The following is a 25898-nucleotide window of genomic DNA, read 5'->3' as shown; positions in this document are numbered from 1 at the left end:
CCTCTACCTGCGATGCTGTTCTCCATTCAAACTCTACTTTCAGCTCCACCCACCCACCTACAACCTTCAGGCTGAGTTCATGCCTATGGCTAATAGAGTGACCAATCATGCCTACATAATGAAACCTCCACTAAACCCAAGAGATTCTGGATAACAAAGCTCCCAGATTGTGAAGAAGGACGTATCATGTACATGCAGAGTATTCTCCAACTCCATGGCAATCTGTAATCAGGACCTTCCAGACTTCACACACAGCTTTATCGGCTCATAGGCTCCCTTTAAAATCTGTATTATTCATGTGCAACTCAGTAAATGAACAAAAATTTTGTAATAAACAGGTAAGGTGTTTCCCTACATTCTCCCAGCTCCTCTAGCAAATTAACCCACCCTGAGAAGAGAGTATTAGACTCTTAATTATGGTCAGCCTGTCACTGCACAGGCAGCAACCTAGAACCTGCAACTGGCATTAAAGGGGGCAGCTTTGTGGCACTCAGCCCTTAGCCTGCAGGATCTGAAACTACTTCCCTGCAGTCTGGCAAGACTGAATGGCGTTAATGGGCACCAGCTGATGTTTGTTGGGGACTCTAGCAGCAGAACGATATGCTGTGTTGGTGTAAGAGACTGGGAAAAACACTTCCATTTGTTTCCCTAATTTCCCAAACAGATGACATGAAATGGAAAGGCAAAGACAGTAATGGCCCTTACTAACCAGGTGCTGTGTGCCAAGCTCTGTGCTGAAATCCTAGTGCATCTGTTAACCTGCTTCTTGCTGACAGGAGGAAACCAACACGCATAGGTCAAATAATGCTCAAGGAGAAACAGCAAGAAGGTGAGGATAGTCTGGCTTCCCAGCTACACAGTCCCTCCACCCAAATTCCCATAGTTGGTTTGCTTTCCAAAGAATATATTACATATGGGCATAAATATGAAAACATATCCAAACAAAACTCATTGGTAATACAAAAAAATCTCTAAGGATGGAAGGTATGGGTAAAGGAGACACCTGACTTCATTTCACATCCCCCTTAATGGAATTTGATTCTGCTGCTGGGGTTGTTTTATTGTGTCTGGCTTTTTGTAGCCAGGTCTCACTATGTATGAGTCTTGAACTCATGATTTTCCTGTCTCTGCCTCCATAGTTCTGGGGTTATAGCTTGTGCCACCAAATTCATCTTAAATCTGGATTTTTTAACTGTCCATTGCATTATTTTTCTCCCCTGCTCTTTAAATAATTTGTCCCTTTGGAATTCATGCCTCCTGTGGGTTTAGCCATCCGCTGTTCAATTAGCACCTGTTTACGGGAACACTCAAGGGAAACAAAGATGTCAACCAGCCCACCAGAGTGATGTCTCAAAGCCCGGGAAGAAAGTTTAAAAATACAAAACTTGTGGTTCAAGACAATGTAATATCTGGAATCTCCTGTATACTCATAAAAAAAAGAAAAGAATTGTAGAAATGCTTACCTTTTAACTTCAAACTATTTTCCAGTGTTATAAAATTTTCATAGAAGATGAAATATATCTGAGAGTAGTTGGTCTCAAAAAACTGCTTAAGATCGCTTGCATCCACATTATCTGAAAAGAGAAGTTTATATTTACATCATTATTAGAAATCATAAATTTGGCCAGGTGTGGTGGTTCAGGTCTTTAATCCCAGCATTCAGAAGTTAGAAGGTGTATCTCAGCCAGCCTTGTCTACAAAGTGATTTCTAAAGGAGAGGAAAGAGGAAAGGAAAGGAGGAAGAAAGGAAGGAAGGAAAAGAAAAAAGAAAAAGAATAAATAAAAAAATTCACAAAAAATTTCATAAATTAAAAAAAAATAAAGCTAGTCTTACTCCCTTATGAGAAAAAACAATACTGTATTCTCGTTTGTTTATTCACCTAAGAGAGGTCAGAACTGCACAGGGGATACCACTCACCACACCAATGTGCAGGAAACTGTGGGGGCCATGAAAGACCGTCAGGACTGCTGGGGGACAACGCTCACAGACTGGGAGAAGTGGGTTGGTCTATTGAGTTTCTTTGAGGAGAAGAAGACATAAAGAGTCATAGAAGAAGCAGCTTTGACAGGGGCCTCAAAGAGGGAACAGTCTGTGGACTTTTGGGGGTCACTGGTGGAGGTCTCATGCAGACCAACCTCCCCTCCCTCTCCACCACCATAGTGCTCTGTGACCAAGCACGTTCTCCCAATACATCCCTGCAGCCACATGCACTGGGCTCGTGTGTCCCCTTTCTTCCCTTGCCTAGGTGCCCCGCCCTCACTCCCCCTTGATATTGTGAATCACGCATTCCTGCTGTGATCGGGGACTACATGCCAGAGAGGTGGGTGGTACAGTTACCATTCCCACCGAGGGGTTTCTTCTTCCCAGGGGCCTGCTCAATCCTGGCAAAAACCTCAGCTGGGGAGGTTATCCACTTTCAACAAACCTTTGTCCATTTTTCTAAGATGGCAACATTGTGCCATTTACAAGATCCTGATTACTGGAGTTAATGCCAAAGAATTATACATATAAGGGAAATTAGAAACAGTCTCAAAATTCTAAAGATTATTCAAGAAAAGAAACTGATGGGGCCACTCAATCTGCACAGAATAATATTCCCTGGGGTTGCAGTCCTGACTAATACTGTAACTCCATGAGGCACACTCTCTGCAGTGCCCAAGTCATAGAGCTAACAGCATGGGATCTACAGAACTGACTTCCTCTGGTTGCCATAGAAGGCCCTTTTGTGTAAAATTTTTTTACAAGTTCTTCAGAATAATGCATCTAAAATGTTTATAAACTCACATGAGTTTTCAATTTCATATTATTTTTAATGCCCAAAATAAAGCACCACCAAACAGTAGACTCCTAGTAGCTGACAAACCGACCTTGGTGAAAAAGGCCCAGGATGAAAGTAGTGTGAGCCCACCAGGGAACACCTTCGCTCTCTTATCTATGGATTTACTCACTTGTTTGCTTATTGGTTTATTTAGAGACAAGGTCTTCAACCCAAGCTGGCCTCCAACTTCCTATATAGTGGAGGATGACCTTGAATTTCTAATCCTCCTGCCTGCGGCTAGTTTTAAGTGGTACTAGGGATTAAATTCAGAGCATCACATATACTAAGCAAGCACTTTAGCAACCAATGACTACTGTCATTCTTAGGAGCAACATAGGCTTTCTAGGAATCCTTGACAGCCTTATTCAGAATCTGCCTGTTGCAACATGACATCTATGTTCTGTTGATCTCAGGATTTCCTGTTTTGTAGGTATACAAGTGGTAGTCATTATTTTAGCACTGACTGTTGTAGGGTGTTTCTTTTATTCAACTGATTTATGAAAATATCAGGGGTTTAGTGATGTATGAGTGAGGCTAGGTTCTGTGAGGACAGGGACTGTATCTAACAGAGAAGACCTGATTCGTTCAGGAATCCAGCATGCCCCGAGGAATGAAGCAGCAGGACACGTCCCAGAACAGGGGAAGAACAGGGTGGAAGTCATACAGTGGAGGTACAGACAGACTACCAGGAAGGACTGTGTATGTTTTAACTGCAGCTCAAACCACTGGCAAGCCTGGCACTAAATGCCCTTTCTGCCAGAGCATTAAGAACAGGTGGCCCAGTCACCTCTCACTGTCAGCTAAACCACACCACCCACTGCCAGCCTGTCTGCACCTCCACTGCACATGACCATCCCCCTCAAGCCCTACACTCTACCCTCTGGGATGTCTTTACACTCCTCAAAGTTTCCAAACTTTTTTCCACTTAGATCCCCTAGGGATACTGACGTGACTCCCAGATCATCCATCCTATAACTAGCTTGGCCTCATCCTTCAGAAATGGGATCGCTCATTAATATCTCAAAGAAATCCACAAATGTCCCAAGTGTCACCTTATACTTTTCATCTAATCTCTCGCCTTCTTCCTTGCAGTCAAAGAGCTTCAGGCTCAGGAAGCCACAGGGAAACAAAGCACTCCCTTAGCAGGGAGGTACAGGCACAGAAGCATCAGTACAGCCCAGGCAGGATTGATCAGCAAATCTCCCACCCGATCCCTTGGCCCCTGATCCCTCCAAGACATTCAAAATACCAGCAACCAGAACAAAAACAGGCCTCAAGAACTAAAGGGCTTCCATATAGACCACAATGCTTTCCTGAAGCCAAAGGCCAGGTACCAGTCACATTCTTCCTAAATCACCCAAAATTCTTCTTATTGATAAAAGCTTAAAGCTCTCTTTGGCAGGACAAGTAGATACCTTCAAGGTCATCCAGTACACGGTAAGCCAAGCATAGCACTACTACAAGCATAGTGTTACTACACACTCAGTTTATTTACACCAGCTCAGGACTCTGATGGAGGAAGGTCATTGGTTAAATAATAAAGAAACTGCCTAGGTCCATTGGATAGGCCAACCCTTAGGTGGGTGGAGTAAACAGAACAGAATGTTGGGAGAAAGAAGCTGAGTCAGGGAGTCGCCATGATTCTCCCACTCCAGACTGACGCAGGTTAAGATCTTTCCTGGTAAGCCAGCTCATGGTGCTACACAGAATATTAGAAATGGGTTAGATCAATATATAAGAGCTAGTCAATAAGAGGCTGGAGCTAATGGGCCAGGCAGTGATTAAAAGAATACAGTTTCTGTGTAATTATTTCGGGGCATAAGCTAGCTATGCGGATGGCCGGGTGCCTGGGACGCAGCCCCGCCGCTCATATTACAACAGGACTCCTCACTGTCTTGGGAGTCCTCATCAAAAGACAGCACTAAAATGAGCCAAAATTCCAACTTACCCTGCTACATCTGTATCACCTGACACCTTCACAAGAACAGAAACTGCATTCAGGCAGGAATTCCACCTGCATGGTTCATGGCTGCCTCCTCTGCCTCAGGAAATGACCTGGACTACTCATTTGTTAAGTGAAAGGACGAAGTCTGATTACCAGATGTTTTACACATCTAATCCAAGATCTAGAGAATGCAGAATAAAGATAGGTCTTACAAAAAGCACTGGAGGCCGGGTGGTGGTGGCTCACGCCTTTAATCCCAGCACTCGGGAGGCAGAGGCAAGCGGATCTCTGTGAGTTCGAGGCCAGCCTGGTCTACAAGAGCTAGTTCCAGGACAGGAACCAAAAGCTACGGAGAAACCCTGTCTCGAAAATCAAAAAAAAAAAAAAAAGCACTGGAATTTAGCAACCTGAAAAAAAAGGATTAAAAGAAAATAATTTTAGCAAAATCAATTTTAAGAAGAGATATAAAGGATGGGCTTGCGGGGGGTACCCCTATAACCACAAACTTTCTGTAGACGAGCTATTTTGAGTAATTCATTCACTTATTGTGCCCTATCACTGCCAACTAGCGCTCTTAAGTCAAGTGCTCAGAAATTCAAAGAGAGTAAGAGTCAAAGCCAACAGAACGAACAGGTGAACATAACCAACAACAGTCAGGGCACCAAGGCTGAAGCCCATGCTGGGCACCACAGCAAGAAGTAGACAACCCCACACAGGCAAGTTTGGGATATTAATAATGCATGTAGTTACGGTCTGCTTTTCACGTTACATGAGACTATCATGAGTTATTCTATTCTACCCTCATTACAACTCTGTGAAGGAGATGGAGCAGTGTGAGGATCACCTTTAAATGATCTCCTTTGACCTGTCCAAAACAACAAGAAAGTTAGGAAGTTCGGGCCTGGGTGGAATTCCTACCTGAGTTTCTGACTTCAAATCAAAACTAGAAGGCAGGTTAGGAATTTAGAAGAAATAAATGATCCCTGAAGATGTGCAGAAAAACCACAGGAAAAAGAACAGGAAGTGCTCAAAGTGAGCAGGCAGAGCAGAGTGAGCAACAGTCAGCAAGAATGGGGAGCAGCATGACAGTTCACAGCTTCAGGGACAGGTGACGACAGAGCCAGGTCGGAGGCCTCAGCTCATCCTGTGTCTGATGAGGAAGCTAGAAGCTGTCTTATTACCATCAGACAACTCTGCCAACTACGTCCAAAAAAACCACAGGGAAGCGAATGCCAGACATCCATCCCTACAGAGCGTGAGGTCAGTTCTAAATTTTTTAAGTAACCATTAACTACTCCTTCACCATCAGCAGCCGGTAAACTGCATGACTTTCCCATTTTCCTCAAAGATAATCTGTACAGCACATTAAACTTTGCACTCCTTGTACTGACAGCCTTTTCTCCACTTCCAGCTGGAAGTCAACAGCAAAGACTAACGGCAAAACCTTTGGAGCAGACTATGTCTGGCTGGAAGCGCTACAGGGTCTGAGACCAATGAGATAAATTGCTCCTCAATTTCATCTGAAAAACAGGACGAACAGTGGTCCGTAATCTGCAGGGCTACCTACGGTGAAGAGAAAATAAGCATATGCAGAATGCTTGTAGAATGTCAGCTGGCATCATATAAATGTTACCTGTTTTTTATAATTACTTAGCTCCTGGCAAAGCTCTCTCACCAGGAAGAAAATAACACAACCTCACCTATGTATGAAGCCATCAAATTCAATGACTCAGAAATTCATATACTTAACAAGACCATCCCATATTAAATAGTACTTAATCCCAACACAACAGTAAATACTGCCAACAAGCACACCCATGAGGCCAGGCCAATTCTCCCTCCATCTCCTTCTACACATGATCCTTTTCAATGGCAATTCCATCGCTCTTTAGTTAGAAGGGTCAAAACATAGCTTCATGAGAACTTGCTTCAGCAGATCCCTATAGAACCAAATGAGGGGGGGTCTGTAGCCCACTCAAGAGTCCCAGCTGACTCAAAAGAAGAGAAGGAAGCACAAGCCCAGATCCTCTATGATAGAGAACTTTCAGACCTCCTTTACCCACATCCTAGAGCCACCTGGTTCCGGACACGCATTTATGTACATTTTCTGTTTAGTCCAATCACCTAAATAAGTTACTGAAGGCCAGATGATCAAAATCATAGGCTTGTGACAGTGAAAAAGGGCAAATGGCGCCCAGACATGGGGCACTGAATCTACAGAAAGCCTGAGAAAGCTTGGGAAAGAATAGAGTAAAGCATGTTTTCTTGGTAACAGCAATTTCTTGGGTTTGCTCTGCCTGCTAGAGGCAAGCAAGCGCTCTCATCTAAGAGAGGCTTCCTGACTCAGCTTTAGCTGCAAAACCCTGCAGCTCATTAAGAGGTCCTGCCATGAAACACTTAAATGGTATTGATAAAAGCTGACTGCATGCTAGTTTGTTTTCAGCCGTAGCAGGAAAAAGGTTGTGCTGTTTTAAAATGCTGGCTTTGTGGGCTGTCCAACCAGGGCAAACTCTGACTTTCAAGCAGGTGGTCCTGACTATGGAGCTTTTGAGTATTGCTTAATACTGTTGCAGCTTGCTTGCTGGCAAGGACCTTGAAACATTGTAGAGTTGAGGCGATGAACAGGGCTCTGGCGGGTACTTCAGCCACAAGGCTGGAATGGCAGAAAGCTAAGGAATGGGCTGGATCCAGCCGCCAAAGCCACGGCTTTAATCCTACCTATATTGCTTGGTTAAAGACTCATGTGGTCAGAAAAACAGAGAGAGATACAGTAAAGAGAGCGGAACATCAAAAACAAAGAAAACTTCTAAATGATTTACAGTGTGTTAAAAATATATGCAGGCTAAAAGTTAAAGTTTTTAAAAGTAAAAAAAAAAAAAGGAAGGAAGAAAGTAGTTGGGTGTGGTAGTACACACCTTTAATCCCAACACTTGGGAGGCAGAGGGAGATTGACCTCTGTGACTTCAAGGTGTGGTAGCACACGCCTTTAATCCCAATGCCTGGGAGGCAGAGACAGGTGGATCTCTGAGAGTTCAAGGACAGCCTGGTCTACAGAGTTATTCCAGGACAAAGATACACAGAGAATATAAAATAAAAGTAAAAATAAACAAAATAGAGGTTAAAATAAAGCCGCACAAAGATGGAAAATATAATAAGAATCTTGATACTATATGCTATTATGCTCTGTTTGAATTGTTTGAATGCTGAGGAAGGAGCAACAGCTACTAAAAGATACTTGTTTATAAATGCTGCTGAACTAATCCAACATAGATATTTGGAAAATACCTTGACTTCAGAATTTGGATCTAAGGATATGATACTTTGGAAAAGAGTTTCTTCTTTTGTTTTCACAGAGGACGAAACCCTGTGGATTGCTTCTATCCCAATATGGTATGATGGACTACGCCCTCCTGAAGGGTTGCTGTGAACACCTTCAAAAATTACTTTGCTCAATTGCCAACTGAGAGGAACCTAGCACACAGGTTATACCATGAAAGACCTGATTAACAGTGCCCCATACAGCAAGAAGCAGTTTGGAGACAAAAAACTGCGCCCATGTTCCCAAATAATGTTTATAAATGTTCTTTTACATTTAAAGGGGGGATATGATATAGATATAAATAATTTGCATTAGTATAGATTTTGCTTTATTGATAGAGATTTAAGGTCAATTTTGTTATATGTATATGTGTTTCTGATCTTGATTAAGGTATTGTGATTGTGTAGCTCATTTAAAAATGTAATGTATATAGGTTGTTAATGGATAATCATTAATAATAGTCAAGTTTGTAGTCATGTTAGTTAGATTTTCTAGATATATAGATATATATTTCAGTTAGATCGACATTCTTCATATCTTTCAAAGACTAGGGAATATGCTATTTAATGTTTTAATAACTTAGGACTTTTCATGACAATGAGACACTCTGCTCCTGGCAGCACCAATCTACTTCAAGAAGAAGATGGGCATCGAAGAGGATCCTTATGAAGTTTGATAGCCATTTGGGCAAGAAACTGCCCTTGCCTGGACTGTTGCATAAACTGGACGAAAAAGTTCGTTGCATAAACTGGACACAAAGAACCCGCAGAGAGAGGACTGCTGAACTTGCTTAAAGGTGAGATGATCTTTCGGGGTTCCTGATTCATAAAAGAGTCTGCGAGACATTCTGCAGGACACAGCAGATAGTGACTGCCTTTGAATTTTCCTGCTTCATGGAAATGTCTGCTGGATACCATGGGCCTGTAGGCCGAAGATGGATGCCCCAACGGTACAGAGGAACTTTGGGTGACTACTGTCCAGGCAGTGAGATGTCTCTGTGATTTCTAGAGTTTTGTAAGTTTCTTACTTCTCATTTACTTAGGTAATATTATATCCTTCTGGAGTCTTTGATGGAGTTGAAGAATAGATAGATAGTTATAGCTGTTTTCCTTTGTTATGATAAAAGATAAAGTAGATGTAAATATTGTAACTGTAATTCTTGCTTGATAACTGTTTTGTTATATGTAATTTTGCTGTTAAAGTTAAAGCCTTCCTTCCTTTTTTTTGTTTAAACAGAAAAAGGGGAAATGATGGAGGAAGGTCATTGGCTAATAAAGAAACTGCCTTGGCCCATTTGATTGGCCAGCCTTTAGGGGGGTGGAGTAAACAGAACAGAATGCTGGGAGGAATAGGAAGTGAGCTCATACGCCTTAGCTCTGCTCTCTGGGGCAGACACGATGAAGCTCTGACCCAGGATGGACGTAGGCTAGAATCTTCCTGGTAAGCGCACCTTGGGGTGCTACACACTTTATTAGAAATGGGCTAGTCCAGGTGCGAGAGTTAGCCTAGAAGAGGCTAAATATAATGGGCCAAGCAGTGTTTAAAAGAATACAGTTTGTGTGTTGTTATTTTGGGGCATAAGCTAGCTGGCGGCTGGGAGCCGCGTGGCAGGAACGCAGCCTGCAGCTCCCAGGCCGGCCCACAGCTCCTTCTACAGGCAAGTGAAGAATTCAAGGTGACTTACCAAAACAATCATTTAGAAACACTTGGTAAGAACAAGGAAACTAGAGGCTAGGGAGCGGAGCAAGTGCTTGCCGAGCAATCCTAAAAACTGAGTTCAGATCCCCAGCATCTATGTGAAAGCCAGAGGCGGCACACACCTATAATCCTAGCACTTTTGGGTGGAGTTCATCAGATCTGGGGACTTGCTGGCTAGCCAGCCTAGCTGCAACAGTAAGCTCCAGTGGAAGTGAGTGAACCTTGTCTCAAGAAAATGAACAATAGGAAAAGACATCAAATGTCAACCTCTGGGCACCCACAGAGGTGGTATCTACACACAGGTCCACATACAAATACATCACACGCACAGAGAGGGAGAGAGAGTGAGAGAGAGGGTGGGGGAGATAGAGAACAAGGAAAATAATGTACAATAAACTAGGCAGACATAAGGCTAAAATTTTGTCAGAAATGTATGTCACTAGTTTCAAGCCTAGTACGATTAGTTTTATTGGCCAATATTAGTCTTAGAGGCTGATATGATTTAAGTAATTGCTTAGGTAGGTACCCTCTTCATTATGTAAAGATGCCATGTACTATTTGTTCCCCTGGACACATCTATAAATTGTGCCCACTCACAGTGACTCCAGGCTGATCTCCTGGCCTACTTCAGTAAGTGGTGCTTACAGAACAGTACTGGCTGAGAAAGTCTGAGGTAGTCAGTGATTGAAGAGAACTGAAAAAACACAGGAGCACATTTGGACCCAACCCAAGAAGCTAGAGCCAAACCCAGACAATCTGCAGTCAGAAGCAGAACCGCCCTAGGCAGTACAGACCCAACATCAGGAGAGTGAAAAATAGATGCTTGTTGAGGTCGGGCTCCTGGGAGCTGCTGAGGTCAGAACGGGTTGTTATGAAACACTGTGGAAACACTAGTGCAGAAGAAGAAAGTGGGTGCAAACAACTTCACTGATGGGAGGGCAGCAAGCGAACTATAGCAGATGCCCCAAGGACAACACACTGTCACCTCCAGTTAAAAAAAAAAAGAGTAGGGAAAATGCACTCAAATAGCACAGCCTGCACCTTGACACAAACTTTCTATCAACGGTGACCCTATCCTAGCCTGAGTCAGGAAAGGACTCCACGTGACATCAAGTGGTTCATCTGAGCACTTCCTGCGAGCACAGTCAAGTGCTGTAAAATGCTGTCGCAGGTAAACAACAGGAGCTTATCTAGGAGAGGAAGCCAACTGTACCAGGAAGTTCTCCAGACTCAGCAGCTTTACTGTCCGAGAACAGAAGGCGTCCAAGGAATGACTGCATTTCCATGGCCAACCAACAAACACATTTAAGTTGTTATCATTATTATAAAAGAAACCCATTTCTGAAAATTGACTTTATATATATATGAAGACTCTTAAAGCCGGGCGGTGGTGGCGCACGCCTTTAATCCCAGCACTTGGGAGGCAGAGGCAGGCGGATCTTTGTGAGTTCGAGACCAGCCTGGTCTACAAGAGCTAATTCCAGGACAGGCTCCAAAACCACAGAGAAACCCTGTCTCGAAAAACCAAAAAAAAAAGACTCTTAAAATGTTACCTATACAGTATTCAAGAAGATGAGGCAAGAGGACTGCCACAGTTTAAGGCAGTCTGAAATATACAGCGAATTCCAGTCTAGGATACAAACTGAGATTTTGTCTCAAAAAGCCAAGAATATAAGCTAAAGAGTATATGTTTCCTGTACTGCCTATGTACAAACACAAAACCCTTATGTGGGTGGAAATATAAATTTATGCAATAGAAAGCAAGTCAGATTTAGACTCTGAGCCTAGAGTGATCAAGGCCTAAAACCAATGTGGCTGAGGCTCTGGTGGGAGTACTCCATACAGGAGGGACTGAGAGGAGGTGGCATAGCCCTTTATCTTAGCTCTGTTTATCTCCCCAAGTCTGTTAGCAGGAAGGGACTCTAGCCTGGCTCCCCACCTTCTGGTTTCATGTGTGCACCCTGCTCCAGAGAAAGTTTAGTCTCATGGCATCTAAAGGATAGGTATTAAATAAATGCTCACTGAATAGATTATTAGTCAGCAGAACTTAGATATTCAGAGAGACTTGATAATTTAATCCCCTTCTATGGATAAGACAAAAACATTACTGAAGGCCACAGTGAACAAGAAAGTGATTTATTTTTTTTAAATGACTTTTTTTTTAAGATTTATTTATTATGTATACAACATTCCTTCCATGTATGCTTGGATGCCAGAAGAGGGCACCAGATCTCATTATAGATGGCTGCGAGCAACCATGTGGTTGCTGGGAATTGAACTCAGGACCTCTGGAAGAGCAGTCAGTGCTCTTAACCTCTGAGCCATCTCTCCAGCCAAGAAAGTGATTTATTTTTAAAAATCAGAGCAAAACTTCTTTACAACAGTGGTCCAAAAGATTCCTAACTAAGAAGATGAGGGCTTCTATCCTAAATACAAAATAAGCCCATAGCCATACCATCCCAAATATGCTCAATCTCATCTAAACACAAAATAAATTAATAAAACAGGACAACAAGCAATGATACCTACTCTGCAGCTATTAATCTGTATTAATTTTTAAAATTAACTTCTACTAATTTTCAAAATAATGGCACCATAAGCATATATGTGTCCACCCCTTAAAATATTGTCAATACTCATTTTATAAAATTAGCTCATATCTATACACCATCTTTTATTTAAGTCTGCTATATTAGAGAGATATCTTGTTAAAAAGATGTTCAACAGGAAAGCTTCTAAGCTTGCTACTATAGGATTTTTAAACGAATTGATATCAATTTCTCTTGTACTTTTAATAAGTAAATTGCTTAATAATTAGGATGACGAACTATCACCACTTATTTACTGAAAGACATTTATACCTGCTGCATGCAACAGTCACGTGTGCAGGTCGAAGGATAGCCGCAACTGTCAGCCCTTGCCTTCCAATTTGTTTGAGACAGGATATTTTGGATGTTTACTGATGCCTACCCCAGGAGAGCTGGCCTGTAAGCTTCCTGGGACTGTCTTCTCTCTGCCTCCCATCTCACCTTAAAAGGTCTGGAATTAGCCGGGCGGTGGTGGCGCACGCCTTTAATCCCAGCACTAGGGAGGCAGAGGCAGGCGGATCTCTGGGAGTTCGAGGCCAGCCTGGTCTACAAGAGCTAGTTCCAGGACAGGCTCCAAAGCTACAGAGAAACCCTGTCTCGAAAAACCAAAAAACAAAACAAAACAAAAAAAAAAGTCTGGAATTATACATAAACACTACACCCAACTTTATGTGAGCTCTATAGACCCCTCACAAATTGCACAGCAAACACTTTAACCCTAGAACCATACCCACAATCTTGGCACAAATATGAGTTAATGCAACCAAAATCTCACTTTTAAAAAATTAAAATATGCACCAGGAGTGGTTCACATGCCTTTGATCCCAACACACAGGAGGAGGCAGAGGCAGGTGGATCTCTGTGAATCTGAGGCCAGCCTGGTCTACACAGCAAGTTCCAGGCCAGTCAAGGCTGCAGAGTGGGACCCTGTTCCAAAAATAAAACAAAGTGCCTCCTCCAAGCTATCAATTCCCTTTATCTCTCAAAGTAAATAAAACACAAGGATCACACAACCTAAGTTCTGATTACAACAGTTACCAGGAATTTCAAAAAGAAAAACAACATTTAACATTCTGTTAGTGAGCCCACACCTTCCACAAATTCAGCCTTGAGTTCAACATACAAGGTAGCCCAAATCTGTCCCTAACTCTCATTTTTATTCTGGGTTGTGTCCCACAAATCCAAATGCTAACAGCAAGTTCTTCAGTTGCTGACATCAAAATCCAATCAAAAATAAACCCCAATCTCTTAACTGCATCTTAGTTCTCCCTACTGTTTCTCATCTCTTTCTCTGCATATCTTTTTTAGTCTCAGACACAAATACAATTTCTATGAAGCTTTAAGAATCAGAAAACCAAAGTCTGTTTCAAAAGTATGCTTTGTAACACATGAGACTTCATATTTCTGTAAATCTCTCAAGTAGTACAATACTTCCAACCTTACCCAATTATAGGCACTAGACATTTTTGATACGCAATTACATCCCCAAAATCATTCAGATATTAACTAATAATATATTCAAAACGATTCTGGCTCCTCTCTTAATCCCCTCCACCCACCGGAGCAGGAGAAGTCCCTCTTTGTTCTTTGCAAGACACCTCCCTCTCCCTTAGGTGGCAACAATAAACTGGCTAAGAAACCTTAAGACTGCAGTCAGAGGCAGCGGTCTAGGAGCACACCCGAGGTGTATATTAGGTTTCCTCATTTGTATTCATCTCTTGAGAACCTCAGGCTTCTCACATGCCCCTCATCTTAGATACCAACACCACACCACTCTGGATATTCCCTCTCATCCCAGGTCTCTAACACACTGCACCCACCTGCTACAGCCAGTGCAACTCAACAAATCTCGAGTCTACCACATTTCTAGTAGAGCTCAGACCCTCAGCTCTGCCTGAAGCCTGGCATCCCCTAAGAATATGTGCCTCACAGCCACCAGGTGAGGTTTTCGCCTTCCTCCTACGCTCACATGATACTTGGCCTCAATGAAGTGTGGCACTTCGCTGCTCCCTCACCCTGCAAACACACACCCTGAAACTCTAACACAACACACACACCACAATTTCTAGGCCATTCTGGTCCTTCCTTCCTCACATATACAAAGAGCTCCTTTGCTGCTCATCACATCACAGACCAGTGTCCACCCCAAGCCCAGCTCGAGTGGCACACTGTCCCTTCCACCCCAGTACACTCTCCAGAAACTGTCGGGCCCGGTTCCTGTCTCCATTATCGGTGATTTCAACATTTACAGGATGATGCCTGGCTTCCTCATCCCTAATGAAGTCAGGCACTCCACCTCTACCACCCACACCCACAGACAGAGCCTCGACCTGGTGATTACTACCCGCCTCCTAAGCCTTGGCTTCAAGTGATTCATTCTCCCATTCCCTGCCATCTTTTATCTTTCCTGCCCACTCCTGAACCCTGATCCCAGCAAGTCTTCAACCCTACTGGGTCCATGGATCAAATCTTGAATCTACCATCTTGTTATGATCCATGTTGTACTCAAGTCCTCATTTCCTCGCATTCCCAGCTTAGTTTCCACAGCCATCTTTAAAAAAAAAAAAATCACTTTTATTTATTGGAAGGGGCATCTACATTTAGTAGCGTATAAAATGGAAGTCAGAGGACAACTTGCAGGAGTTGGTTCTCTCCTTAGTTCATGTGGGCCCCAGGGACCAAATCTAGGTTACCGAGCTTGGCAGTGGTTGCCTTTATCCACTGAGCCATCTCTCAGCCATTTCACCAGCCTCATCCTTTTAGGAACCTTTTATTGTCCCTCAGCCCTTCCATCCTTTGTTCTTCCTTCATTAATCCTAATCTGTTTCATCCTTGGTACAGCTGAATGAATTTATCCGAAACCAAGCCATGTGCTAGGTACAAAAAAAAAAATTTTTTTTAATGTTTATACTAGGGATGGAGAGAAGTCTCCGAGGTTAAAAGAACTTGTTACCCTTGCAAAGAACCAGAGTTAGGCTCCCAGCACCTACATTGGTGGCCTACAACCTCCTATAACTCTAGCTCTCTGGGATATGACACCCTCTGCTGGACTTTGTAGGCACCTGCAAGCACACACACACACACACACACACACGCATACACACACACAAACAATAAACAAAACAAAAATCAATGCATATGAAAAAAGTCCAGCACATATGTGATTTATAATACATAATAACAAAACAAGCACTTTAGACCACCCACAAAATGAAGGCACCTAGTCTAACCAGGCTTTTGTTGTCCTGCTCTAAGGAGATTATCGCTGTTAATACAATGGCCAATATTCAGTGTTCCCAAGGCCAAGAGAAAATACATATGTACCCTGTGCCCGAGTTTCACTAGCCTGGACCTCAGAAAGAATGGAGACCCAATGGGACTACTACACAATACATAATCTTATTTGCAGAAGAAAAAAATTCGTTTGGCTTCTTTGATACTTCTGTTTCTTACATACATTAGAGTCATATTTTACTGTTACCCTAGTTACATACTAATTACACTATTTAAATGTTTAAAATTCCCCCATATGTATGCATGTGTGTATGTATGTATGTACATGTGTATGTATTCAAAAACTTGTCATAAATGGCAACTAATTTCCATAAGGGTTCCACAGTACTTCCGGCTACAATCTTAAGAGCTGCCTGGAGCGGACACTGTTGGTCCTCTCCAGCTCCCTCACCTCACCCACTCACCCCCACAAACAACCCTTCACTCTTCCTAACAGAGTGTACTCAGGGATTATCCTGCAAAGAGTTGTATCCACTGGGAAGGCTGGCCTATACCGCACCCATAGGAGTGGACCTGACACAACTGAGCCTACTGTGATGACAAGACAACCCTTGCCGCTGACTACTATGGACCCGAGCCTATGACACAGTGCCGATCCATTTAAACAGAAGTCTCAGAGAGAGGTACTTGGAAAATACTTGTTCTTCAAGGGACATAATGAGCAGCTTTTCTCTGCCTCTGGCTATCAGTCCATCTGGGTAGCTCTGGGTAATCTGACACCGAGACTCAGTGAGGATGACACAGGAGAAAGGCTGAAAGCCGGGACTGTCAACACTGGATTACCTCACTCTGGCTTGCCCTGCCTGAGGACCTCTTTATATAGGAAGGGAAAATTCCTTTTATCCATTTATATTAATTTTCTCTTAGTTACAGCCAAAAGCATCGCTCTACACAGACAGCTGAAATAAAATACAAAATAAATACTAATACCAATTGAAAAGCTCCCAGAAGCCAGGTAGTAGTGGCTCATGCCTTTAATCCCAGCACTCAGGAGGCAGAGGCAGGTGAATCTCTAAATTTGAGGCCAGTCTGCTCTGTAGAGCAAGTTCCAGGACAGTCAGAGTTACAGAGAGAAAACCTGTCTCAAAAAAAAAAAAAAAAAAAAAAAAAAAACAAGAAAGAAAAGAAACAAACAAACAAAAGCGCACATAAATCTCATTAGACTTTTTTTTTTTTTTTTTTTTTGATTTTTCGAGACAGGGTTTCTTCGTAGCTTTTGGTTCCTGTCCTGGAACTAGCTCTTGTAGACCAGGCTGGCCTCGTACTCACAGAGATCCACCTGCCTCTGCCTCCCGAGTGCTGGGATTAAAGGCATGCACCACCACCGCCCGGCTCTCATTAGACATTTTTAAGGCAATTATACTTGCACATTCTTGTCCTAATATTGACTGGGGTCAGCTTATATCACAGGGGATATATGTTTGATATATGTTAGAGACAGAAATAAGATAGGTAAAGTAAAACCTAAATGGTTACCTCTTTCCCTTCACTCTCAACAGCTAAGAAAACAAAAGAGTGGTGAAGAAGACAGGGAAGGCCATCAAATAATGCTTGTGTCAAATAACTATTATTAATATTACAATAATAGCCTGCAAAACAGCTCTGCAAAGGGTGACTCAATTAACCCTCGAGCAATGGCAGGAGGCAGGTACAGTCTTTACTGCTGTAGGAAGAAGGGTCAGGGAGGGCAGTTCACTCAGGTTTCAACTCCACACTGCTGGGCTCCCACTGTCAGGTGACTGGGTCCACACTTACAAAGAAGAGTGGTGGAAGAGCAGGAGGAAGCAGACCTGGAAATGTACTTGGTTTCATTTCGCTAGAAACAATAACAAAACCCACAGGAGAGATATGGCATAAGCTACAGACTCATTTGTAAATCCAGAATAAGAAAAAAAAAGCCTAGAAAGTAGCTTAATTCATTTTACATTTTACATTTTTGTACGTATATGAGTATGGTGTGTAAATATGTGTATATGTATTCCCATGTGTGTGCAGTTGCACATGAGTGCACGTTTCTGGACACCTGAAGTTATTCTCCACATTATTTATCAAGGCAGAGCCTCTCATGGAACCAGACCTTACTGATTCCTCAATTCTGACTAGTGTAGCAAGGAAGAGTTCTCTGGATCTAATCTCTACTAGTTCCAGGATTATACATGGCCCCATGACTACATGGCTTTGACATGGACTCTAAAGATATGAACTCCAGTCCTTGAATTTGTCCCAAGTGCTTTAGCCATTGAGTCACCTCCCCAGACTCCATATTTTAGAGGGGTATATCAGAGACAATGTACAATTGAATAACCTTATTCCTGGATAGGTTAAAAGGGAGGCTTTTCCATGAAATTAATTTAACAAACATTTAAGTGGCCTTCGCCAAAGGACTGTCTTTACCTCTAGAAAATCATAATGATTTCTTGCTCTGCCCACAGCCTAAATTAGTGGCCTCTGTGGTATCCCTTACACAAGTAAACAAAGACCCTTATTCTGGTCATTGGAAGCCTTGCTGGGCACACAAACTGCTGACAGTGTGTAAGAGCCTGAAACTCAACAACCTACAGTAGTGGTAGACAGTTTGTTATGGGAGCTCAGTAGAGCACAAGACAGCCATATAAGGATGATGTAAGCCTTCCCGTCCTGGTATGAGCAATGTCTAAGGTGCTTTCATGAAATACTAAGTATTGGACTATATACAATGCTAACTCATATAAAATTCTCTCTCTCTCTCTCTCTCTCTCTCTCTCTCTCTCTCTCTCTCTCTGTGCGCAATCATGAGCAAACCTGAGAGCAAGCGATAGAGGGAGAACATGCACAAATAAGACAGCAAGCTTACACAAATACCAGCAATGGATAAGGACTACAGAATTTTAAAAGATTTTATACACTCAAGCTCACTCATATTTAAATTTTCATAATAGGCATATAAAATATGTAAGCACCCCCCAATAAATGAAAAAGTGCTTCCCAATCTTTAGTAAAGAAATTTTTTCAAAGCTGGAATACTATAAAAGAAATTAGCAACTATGCAGTCAAGACATTGTCCACATTATTCTCCAAACATGAAAAACACAACTTTTCAACTTCAAAGGAAATTTAACAAAAATAATACATAAAATAATATCTTTGCCAATTCTAAAAGCAGCAAATTATATAAATTCCCCGTCCATCATATGCAGTACACTTTTGGAACAGCACACACCTTGCACTGAACGCTTGGTAATGATCTAATTGCTAAAAGGAGATTCATTGTTTAGTAAAGATTGTATGTCTGTAATTCAGTGGAAAGAATAGAAAACAGAACTGGGCAGCAAGAGATTGCTTATGTCATTCTCAAGTTTGCACCAAGTGGAAATAAGCAAACACGGAACACCTTAGGATGCAAAAAAAGGTGATGAAATTTCCAATCACAGCACTCTTCATTTTCAAGACCTGGTAGCCTTAGACCATATGAGTCAACCTCTTATTCTGCCAGAATACTGACTATAAAGTGCTAATGAGCTAATGAGATGGTCCATGCTCAGAAATGATAGCTCTGTAAAACCACCACAAGATCCTCTTCCTGCAACTAACCTCCTCCTGCCATCTGGTTTTGAATCAACATGCTACAGGTGGTGGGTGGGATCTCTGACCTGGAGACAGCAATAGTAGACTTGGGCAAGCATGTGGGACAGAGGCACGGCTTTAGACAGGACTTCAGCCCTCAAGCAGAGGAGTAGGCACTGACCACTAAACTGCTTTCTGTAGATGGAGGCAAGCATTTATGGATTTGCTGGGGTGGACTAACATTTTCTCTGGAGGACCACAGGAGCTTAAGCTACCACAGCTGCGGAAAGTATACTTGTGGTGGTTTGAATGGGAATGATCTCCACAGACTCACTCCTTCATTTGAATGCCTGGTCCCTAGCTAGTGGAAGTATTTAGGGAAGGAGTAAGTGTAGCCTTGTTGAAGGAGTTATGTATGTCACTGGAGATGGGTTTTGAGGTTTAAAAAGTCTACAACAGGCCCAGTCTGTCTGCCTCCAACTTTCAGACAAGAAGTAAGTTCTTAGCTTCTCCTCCTGTGCCATGCCTGCCTGTCTTTGGCCATGCCCCTGCCAGGATGGTCATGGACTTACCCTCTGAAACTGCAAGCAAGTCCCCAATTAAATGCCTTTTTTTTTTTTTTTTATTTTTTTTGGTTTTTCAAGACAGGGTTTCTCTGTGGTTTTGGAGCCTGTCCTGGAACTAGCTCTTGTAGACCAGGCTGGCCTCGAACTCACAGAGATCCGCCTGCCTCTGCCTCCCAAGTGCTGGGATTCAAGGCGTGCGCCACCACCGCCCGGCTTCAATTAAATGCTTTTATAAGTTGCTTTAGTCATGTTGTCTCTTCACAGCAATAAAACAGTAACTACAACACATACAAAAGTGGACAGAAGAAAACACATACCATGGTTTCAGTGGTCAGCAGGCTTAGGATGCAGGAACTTGTGTGCCTCTGCCTCCTTTAAGCTCTGTCTTAACCACAGTCACACATCTGAGAAAAACGCAAGGCTCGGTGACACTGGGTTATAATACAATTAATAATAAGCCAGAGATCCAAGTTCTCTCAGGTCATTTTATTAAGAAACATTCAAAATACAGAAAACATGAGTTCAAAATTGGCTGGACACCTGTAATGAGCCTCCCTGCAGTGCCTGATGCCTTTGTCATCATTTATATAGCTGTGTCATTACTGTCCTGACCCATACACATTTTCCTGGGCTCGGTCTTCTTCAGCTACTGGCCTGTCCCCTTTTCATCCCCGTCTACAGTCTTACTAGTATGGCGTCTCCTTTGTCTGTTACTGGATTACCAGTTCAGCCCACTTACTCTAGCTTTCCTGTTCCATGGGCCACAGTGTTCCTGGCCTGCAACCTCATCACTGGTCACTGAAGAGTAAGGAAGGACACAAACCTCCTCCACAAGCATGTATGCTACAGCTTCCACACCACTCACTTGTCTAACACCATTTTTTCTCTCTTCTCTTTTGTCTCTAGCCATTGCCTAGCTCAGGACAAAGCATTTGACTGTTCATGAAGTAAACAGCGGTGGTTTGAATGAGATTCCCAACTCATATTCTCAGGCATTTGAATATTTGGGCCCCCAGTTGCTAACCCCTGTTTGGGGAAGCTTAGGAAGTATGTCCTTTTTGTCCTGGAAAAAGTTCATCACTGGGGTGTGAAGCCATTCCCAGTTGAGCCCCTGCTCTGTTTGTGGTTCGAGACATGAACCTTCAGCTCTCACCTCCCAGCTCCAGTTGTCATGGCCGCCCGCTGCTATACTTCCCTGCCATGATGGTCATGGACTCTCATCCCTCTGGAAATAAACCCTTCCTTCTCTAAGTTCCCATGGCCATGGTGTTTCATCACAGCAACAGAAAAGTAATAGATAAGCCGAAGAAAGCTGTGGTCAGACGGCCGAAGTCTGGTAGGTTACTCCAGCAGGTCTACTTCCCAAACAGGAACCACAGCAATTCCTGACCTGTCCTTTGCCCCCTGCGGTTCCTATCTATCTTTCCCCACCTGGCCTTACCCCTGCTCTTCTCTCATTTTTTTTTCTACTCTAACTCTAGGGACTGCAGTGCAGTTCCACGACAGTTACAATTCAAACCCTTTGCCCTTACTGTTTCCTCTGCTTGGAATACTGTTCCCTAAAATAATGATAAGTAAGACCTTCTCAACTCAGGCCTTTGTCAAACACTCTAGAAAGGCTCTTCTGACCCCAATACCTAGACAGGTATGCACACTACCCTTACCAAGATCCATTTTCCTATTAGTAATACTTGAAATTACATTATAATGTTACTCGCATACAGTCTGTCTCAGTAGAATGAGAATCCTATGAGAGCTGGGCCTTGGTTTGTAAATATCAGTCACTCACTCTACGGAGTAACTTAAAAACCAATGGAGAATCTCTATTCTAGACAGACTTGGAGTGCTCAAATCTATTTCTTCAAAAGACAGTGTCTTACTTCCCTCAAATTATTCCTTAAATATAACTTCTACAGTCTTAAGTAGAATTTACAGGATATCAACGGAGGATTTCTCATCAGTGATTTGGGACAAAAGTTAGTGAACTTTGTAGTGAAACAGGCATCAAACAGGGGCACTGCCAGTGCCGTCTTGCTCATGAGCGTATAAAGGAGCTAGAGCTGAGGTTCCATCTCCAGGAACAGAACAAATGACCAATCTAACTCTTTAGAACACCCCAGTTCCCTCACCCAGTGACTGGCACAGAAATAGGAAGTGACCCAAGTAAGGCCAATCAGAGAGGTTCTTGGGAACTGGGTGGATCCCTGAGGAGGGGCTGGATTCTTCTCATGACTCACTAGCTCTAGCACTGTGTCAGGCTGAGGAAGCCAGAGATCATCTCTCCTGTGCCTGGAGAGTTGGTCTGAGAACAAAACAAAAGCACGGAAACTAAAAACAGATCCAGAACTGTGAGTGAGGAGAACTATTCCACCAAAGGAGAGATGAGAAAAGAAAGAGTGGGTGCGAGCAGTGAACGCCACGGACACTGATGACACTCCAGTCGAAGGTGCCCTTGCCCTGTCCCTGTTCCGTCCCTTCTTTCAGCTGGTGCTGCTGTGTGTGTCCTGAGCACAAAGGTGTTGGCTAGTACAAATACAGAGCACATCTTTTGGATGAGAATAAAAGAAAACGTAAAAATCCTGTCAGACTAAACAGATGCACACGAGTAGCAGTCAGGTGACTGCTTAATGACTACAGGGCTCCTTTGCCCCCAATACAGACTTTGGAAGGCCAGATATGGCAGTGCATGCCTTTAATCCCAGCACTGGACAGGCGGAGGCAGGAGGATCTCTATGAGATGGGGCCAGGCTGCTTTAGATAGTGAGTTCCAGGACAGCCATGACTATGTAGAGTGACCCGGTCTCAAAAAACAAAAACCCTGAAGCTAGAGGCAATGGTTTACAGCATTGCAAGAGTATTTAATGCCGCTGAACTGTTCACTTTAAAAGAGTCAATTTTATGTGATGTGAATTTCACTTCAATAAACAAAATAGACAGGCAAACAATGTGGCGATACATTACTTAATAGAATAAACTTTAAATATAGCATTTATTCCCTGGAGGAGGGAACTGAGCCAAATAATACATACATTTTGAAGATCATATGAAACTGTTTTCCAGAAAGACAACACCAAATGATAGTCTTATCAAATGTGTATTAGCAACCTCACATGTATGTTATTGGGATGAGAGACAATTTGTGGTGTAGGAGGATCTTCTGTTCATGCGTTGCTTTCATTGGCTAATGAATAAAGAAACTGCTTTGGGCTTGATAGGGCAGAACTTAGGTAGGCGGAGAAGACAGAACTGAATGCTGGGAAGAAAGGCAGAGTGAAAGACGCCATGGATCTTCTGCCTGAGACGGATGCCAGTTAGAATCTTGCCGGTAAGCCACAGTCATGTGGCGAGACATAGATTAATAGAAATGGGTTAAATTAAGATGTAAGAATTAGCCAATAAGAAACTAGAGCTAATGGGCCAAGCAGTGTTTTAATGAATACAGTTTCTGTGTGGTTGGTTATTTCAGGGCTAAGCTAGCCAGGTGGCCAGGAAGGACAACCAGCCTCTCCTTGCAACAAATTTTGATAATTGATAGGTAAGTGATAATATATTTAAGCTTATATATCTTAGATTATTAGTAAAATGTGACATTTCAAATATGGCTACAGCTCATTTCTCTGGTTGTAACATTATATTATAACTTTTCTTGTTAATGTGTAGAAGTTAATATGTACTAAAGATATAACTAATTCCCCTCTTACAAATTTGACATATTTTTCCACTTTGCTATTTACTTTTGATTTCAGTTGAAGGTGATCTATTTGTGTATGTGTTTATTTTAAGAGCAAGAAAGAGATGGGAATATTCTTGCCAAAATAAATATTTGCAATATGATACATAAGGACACATGCTGAGGAAGATATGCAGACATTCTGCCTCTGCTTCAGAGTTCCTTGTGAATGCTAGAACATCAGGCCTAACTGGTCCACACACACCCTCATCTTATCAGATACAGTCCATAGAAGACAAAGGTTTATGTCGCAAACACAAGCAGACAGAAAAAAACTAATTTAATTCCTAAACGCATTTTCTTAAGTTCTTCTCTCTTCTTTACAGGTTGAAAATACTATCAATTATTCAATTATTTCACTGTAAAAATTTTTTTCTTTAACTAGAAAAGGTCCTTGGCGACAAAGCAAAATCAGTTTTGAGTTTTGCAAATTTAAAATCTGACACTAATACTTCCAATTTTGTTTCATGAGCATCACCCAAGCCATTCCTCACTACCCTCATCATAGTTTGCCCACAGGATTATTTGTCCCCTTTGTCCACAGAAACACTCCTTTCTTATATCTCCTCTCCTTGGGCACCAAGGACCTGGTATGATGATGATGACACAATGCAAGGGGAAGCTGAAGCACTGTTCTGGAAGGACCATCATCCTTAACTCACAGTCTTAATACATGATGACATCTTCTCACAAATAAAATGACCTTTAGACAGGAAGGCTCTCAAATTCCTTAAAATATCCACATGGGTGGCTAGATACTTCCCAACTCAAACTATATGTTCTGAAACTATTGTTTATTTGTTTAAACTCACTTATTCAGAATTCCACTGCAAATCCTGGCCTACCTAATGCTGCACACATTGCTTGCCACAGAGCTACGACAGACATACAGCTGTTAAATGAACAGGGGACTTTAGAGTTCAGACACTTTTGGTTACATAGATTTAGAGAGGGTTCTTAATCTCTCTATATCTCATCTACAACATGTTTCAATTTCATTTGGAAGCATTAAATGAGCTTACATGCAAGAAACCATGGCAGTACTTGGGAACATAGAGAGTGCCAAATTAATATTATTCTTTTTAATGTTTAATATTTTAAATTTACTTTTATTATGTTTAATTATTGAAGGGTGTACACACATGATTTCAGGTACCCATGGAAACCAGAGGCATGAGATCTGCCTGAATCTGGAGTTACATGAGGTTGGGAACTATCTGTCATATGGTCTGGGAACTGAACTTTGGTCCTCTACAAAAGTAGTACACACTCCAACTACTGAACCATCTCCCCACCCAGGTATTATTATTCTGCATAGAGAACTATGTTACCAAGAGGTATCGAGAGGAGCAAGAAGCTGTCATGTTTGCCATAAGCTGTCAGTCGGAAGACGAGGCAAAACACAAGAATCATGCATGATACAAAAGAAAACGCATAAATGTCTAATGAGAAGTAAAACACGCTGTAGGAATTCTGCAGAAAGCTAATTCCAGGACAGAGGATAAGACAGTTTATGTGGAACTGCAGTGTGAGTGTGCGTGTGTGTGCGTCCTGTCCCAGAAGCACTGTAGACAGCAGGATGGAAACCACTTGGCAGGGTCAGAGAAGGTGCTTGGTTTGAGTTCTAAGAGAAGGGACAGAGTTAACCACATGGGAGACTGAGTGGAGGAACTCCCTGGGAGACAAAGGAGACCTAGGGAAGGCATCTAGAGATTTCAGACTACATACAGGTCTGAGCCCTGGGAAAGAGAAAAGGAAAAGACAGGGCTGAGCATAGTGGTCTGCCACGAAGTTCCAAAAGGTCTTGGCCTGAGTAAGGGGAACCTCAAGGCTCTATTCTAGCTGTACCTGGGTCTCTACAAAGAAGCTCAGTTTGTTACTCAGCTGCAAGCTGTCTGAGGGAAGCTCAGCTTTGGAAAAAACTGGTGGATCCAGGTGGATGCCAGTCAGTCACACTGTATGCAGCAGGAACAAGAACCCTACATTCTCAGGATTCGTACAGTGGGCCACAAGTAATGTCACTTTGTGTGTTCTTGGCAGAGCAGTCTCTACATATGCATTGATATGCACTGAACAGTCTCTAATAGCAAAATCAAAGTATATGTTTACTGTTGCTGCGGTCTTCAATGTCTTCCAGATGCAAACAGTAGCAAGAACACAAAGGGTTACAGTATCTCTGTAAGGCAAATACTTTAAGATACAATTTCTGAATTTCATCTAATTCTCAATCACCAGGCTCTGATAATGGATCCCTCACCTGAAAAGCTGTTTGAACTGATAGATCTGGGAGGCTGACATGAGGTAAAGACAGCTTGCATTGCAAAATACCTACAATACAGCCACAATCTGGCACTAAGCTTTCGTGATTAATAAGAGCCACTGACTTGAAGTAGCCC

General features: G+C 42.5%; 1 protein-coding gene across 3 annotated transcripts in view; it reads right to left on the bottom strand.

Moving 5' to 3' along the window:
* Window positions 1-25898, bottom strand: part of Ralgapa2 (Ral GTPase activating protein catalytic subunit alpha 2) — a 272467-nt gene that overhangs the window by 237825 nt on the left and 8744 nt on the right. For all 3 annotated transcript variants that reach the window (XR_009057697.1, XM_057780304.1, XM_057780305.1), the window contains exon 2: window positions 1464-1574. Coding sequence is in view for 2 of the 3 variants with exons in the window: in XM_057780304.1 (XP_057636287.1) it covers window positions 1464-1574 (111 nt within the window). In the remaining variant the exon portion in view is untranslated. The remainder of the gene's footprint in view (window positions 1-1463; window positions 1575-25898) is intronic.

Source organism: Chionomys nivalis, chromosome 9 (assembly GCF_950005125.1).
Source record: "Chionomys nivalis chromosome 9, mChiNiv1.1, whole genome shotgun sequence".
NCBI classification, from domain to species: Eukaryota; Metazoa; Chordata; class Mammalia; order Rodentia; family Cricetidae; genus Chionomys; species Chionomys nivalis.
Note: the sequence above shows the minus strand (reverse complement) of the source record. Positions and strands in the feature narration are given on the sequence as shown.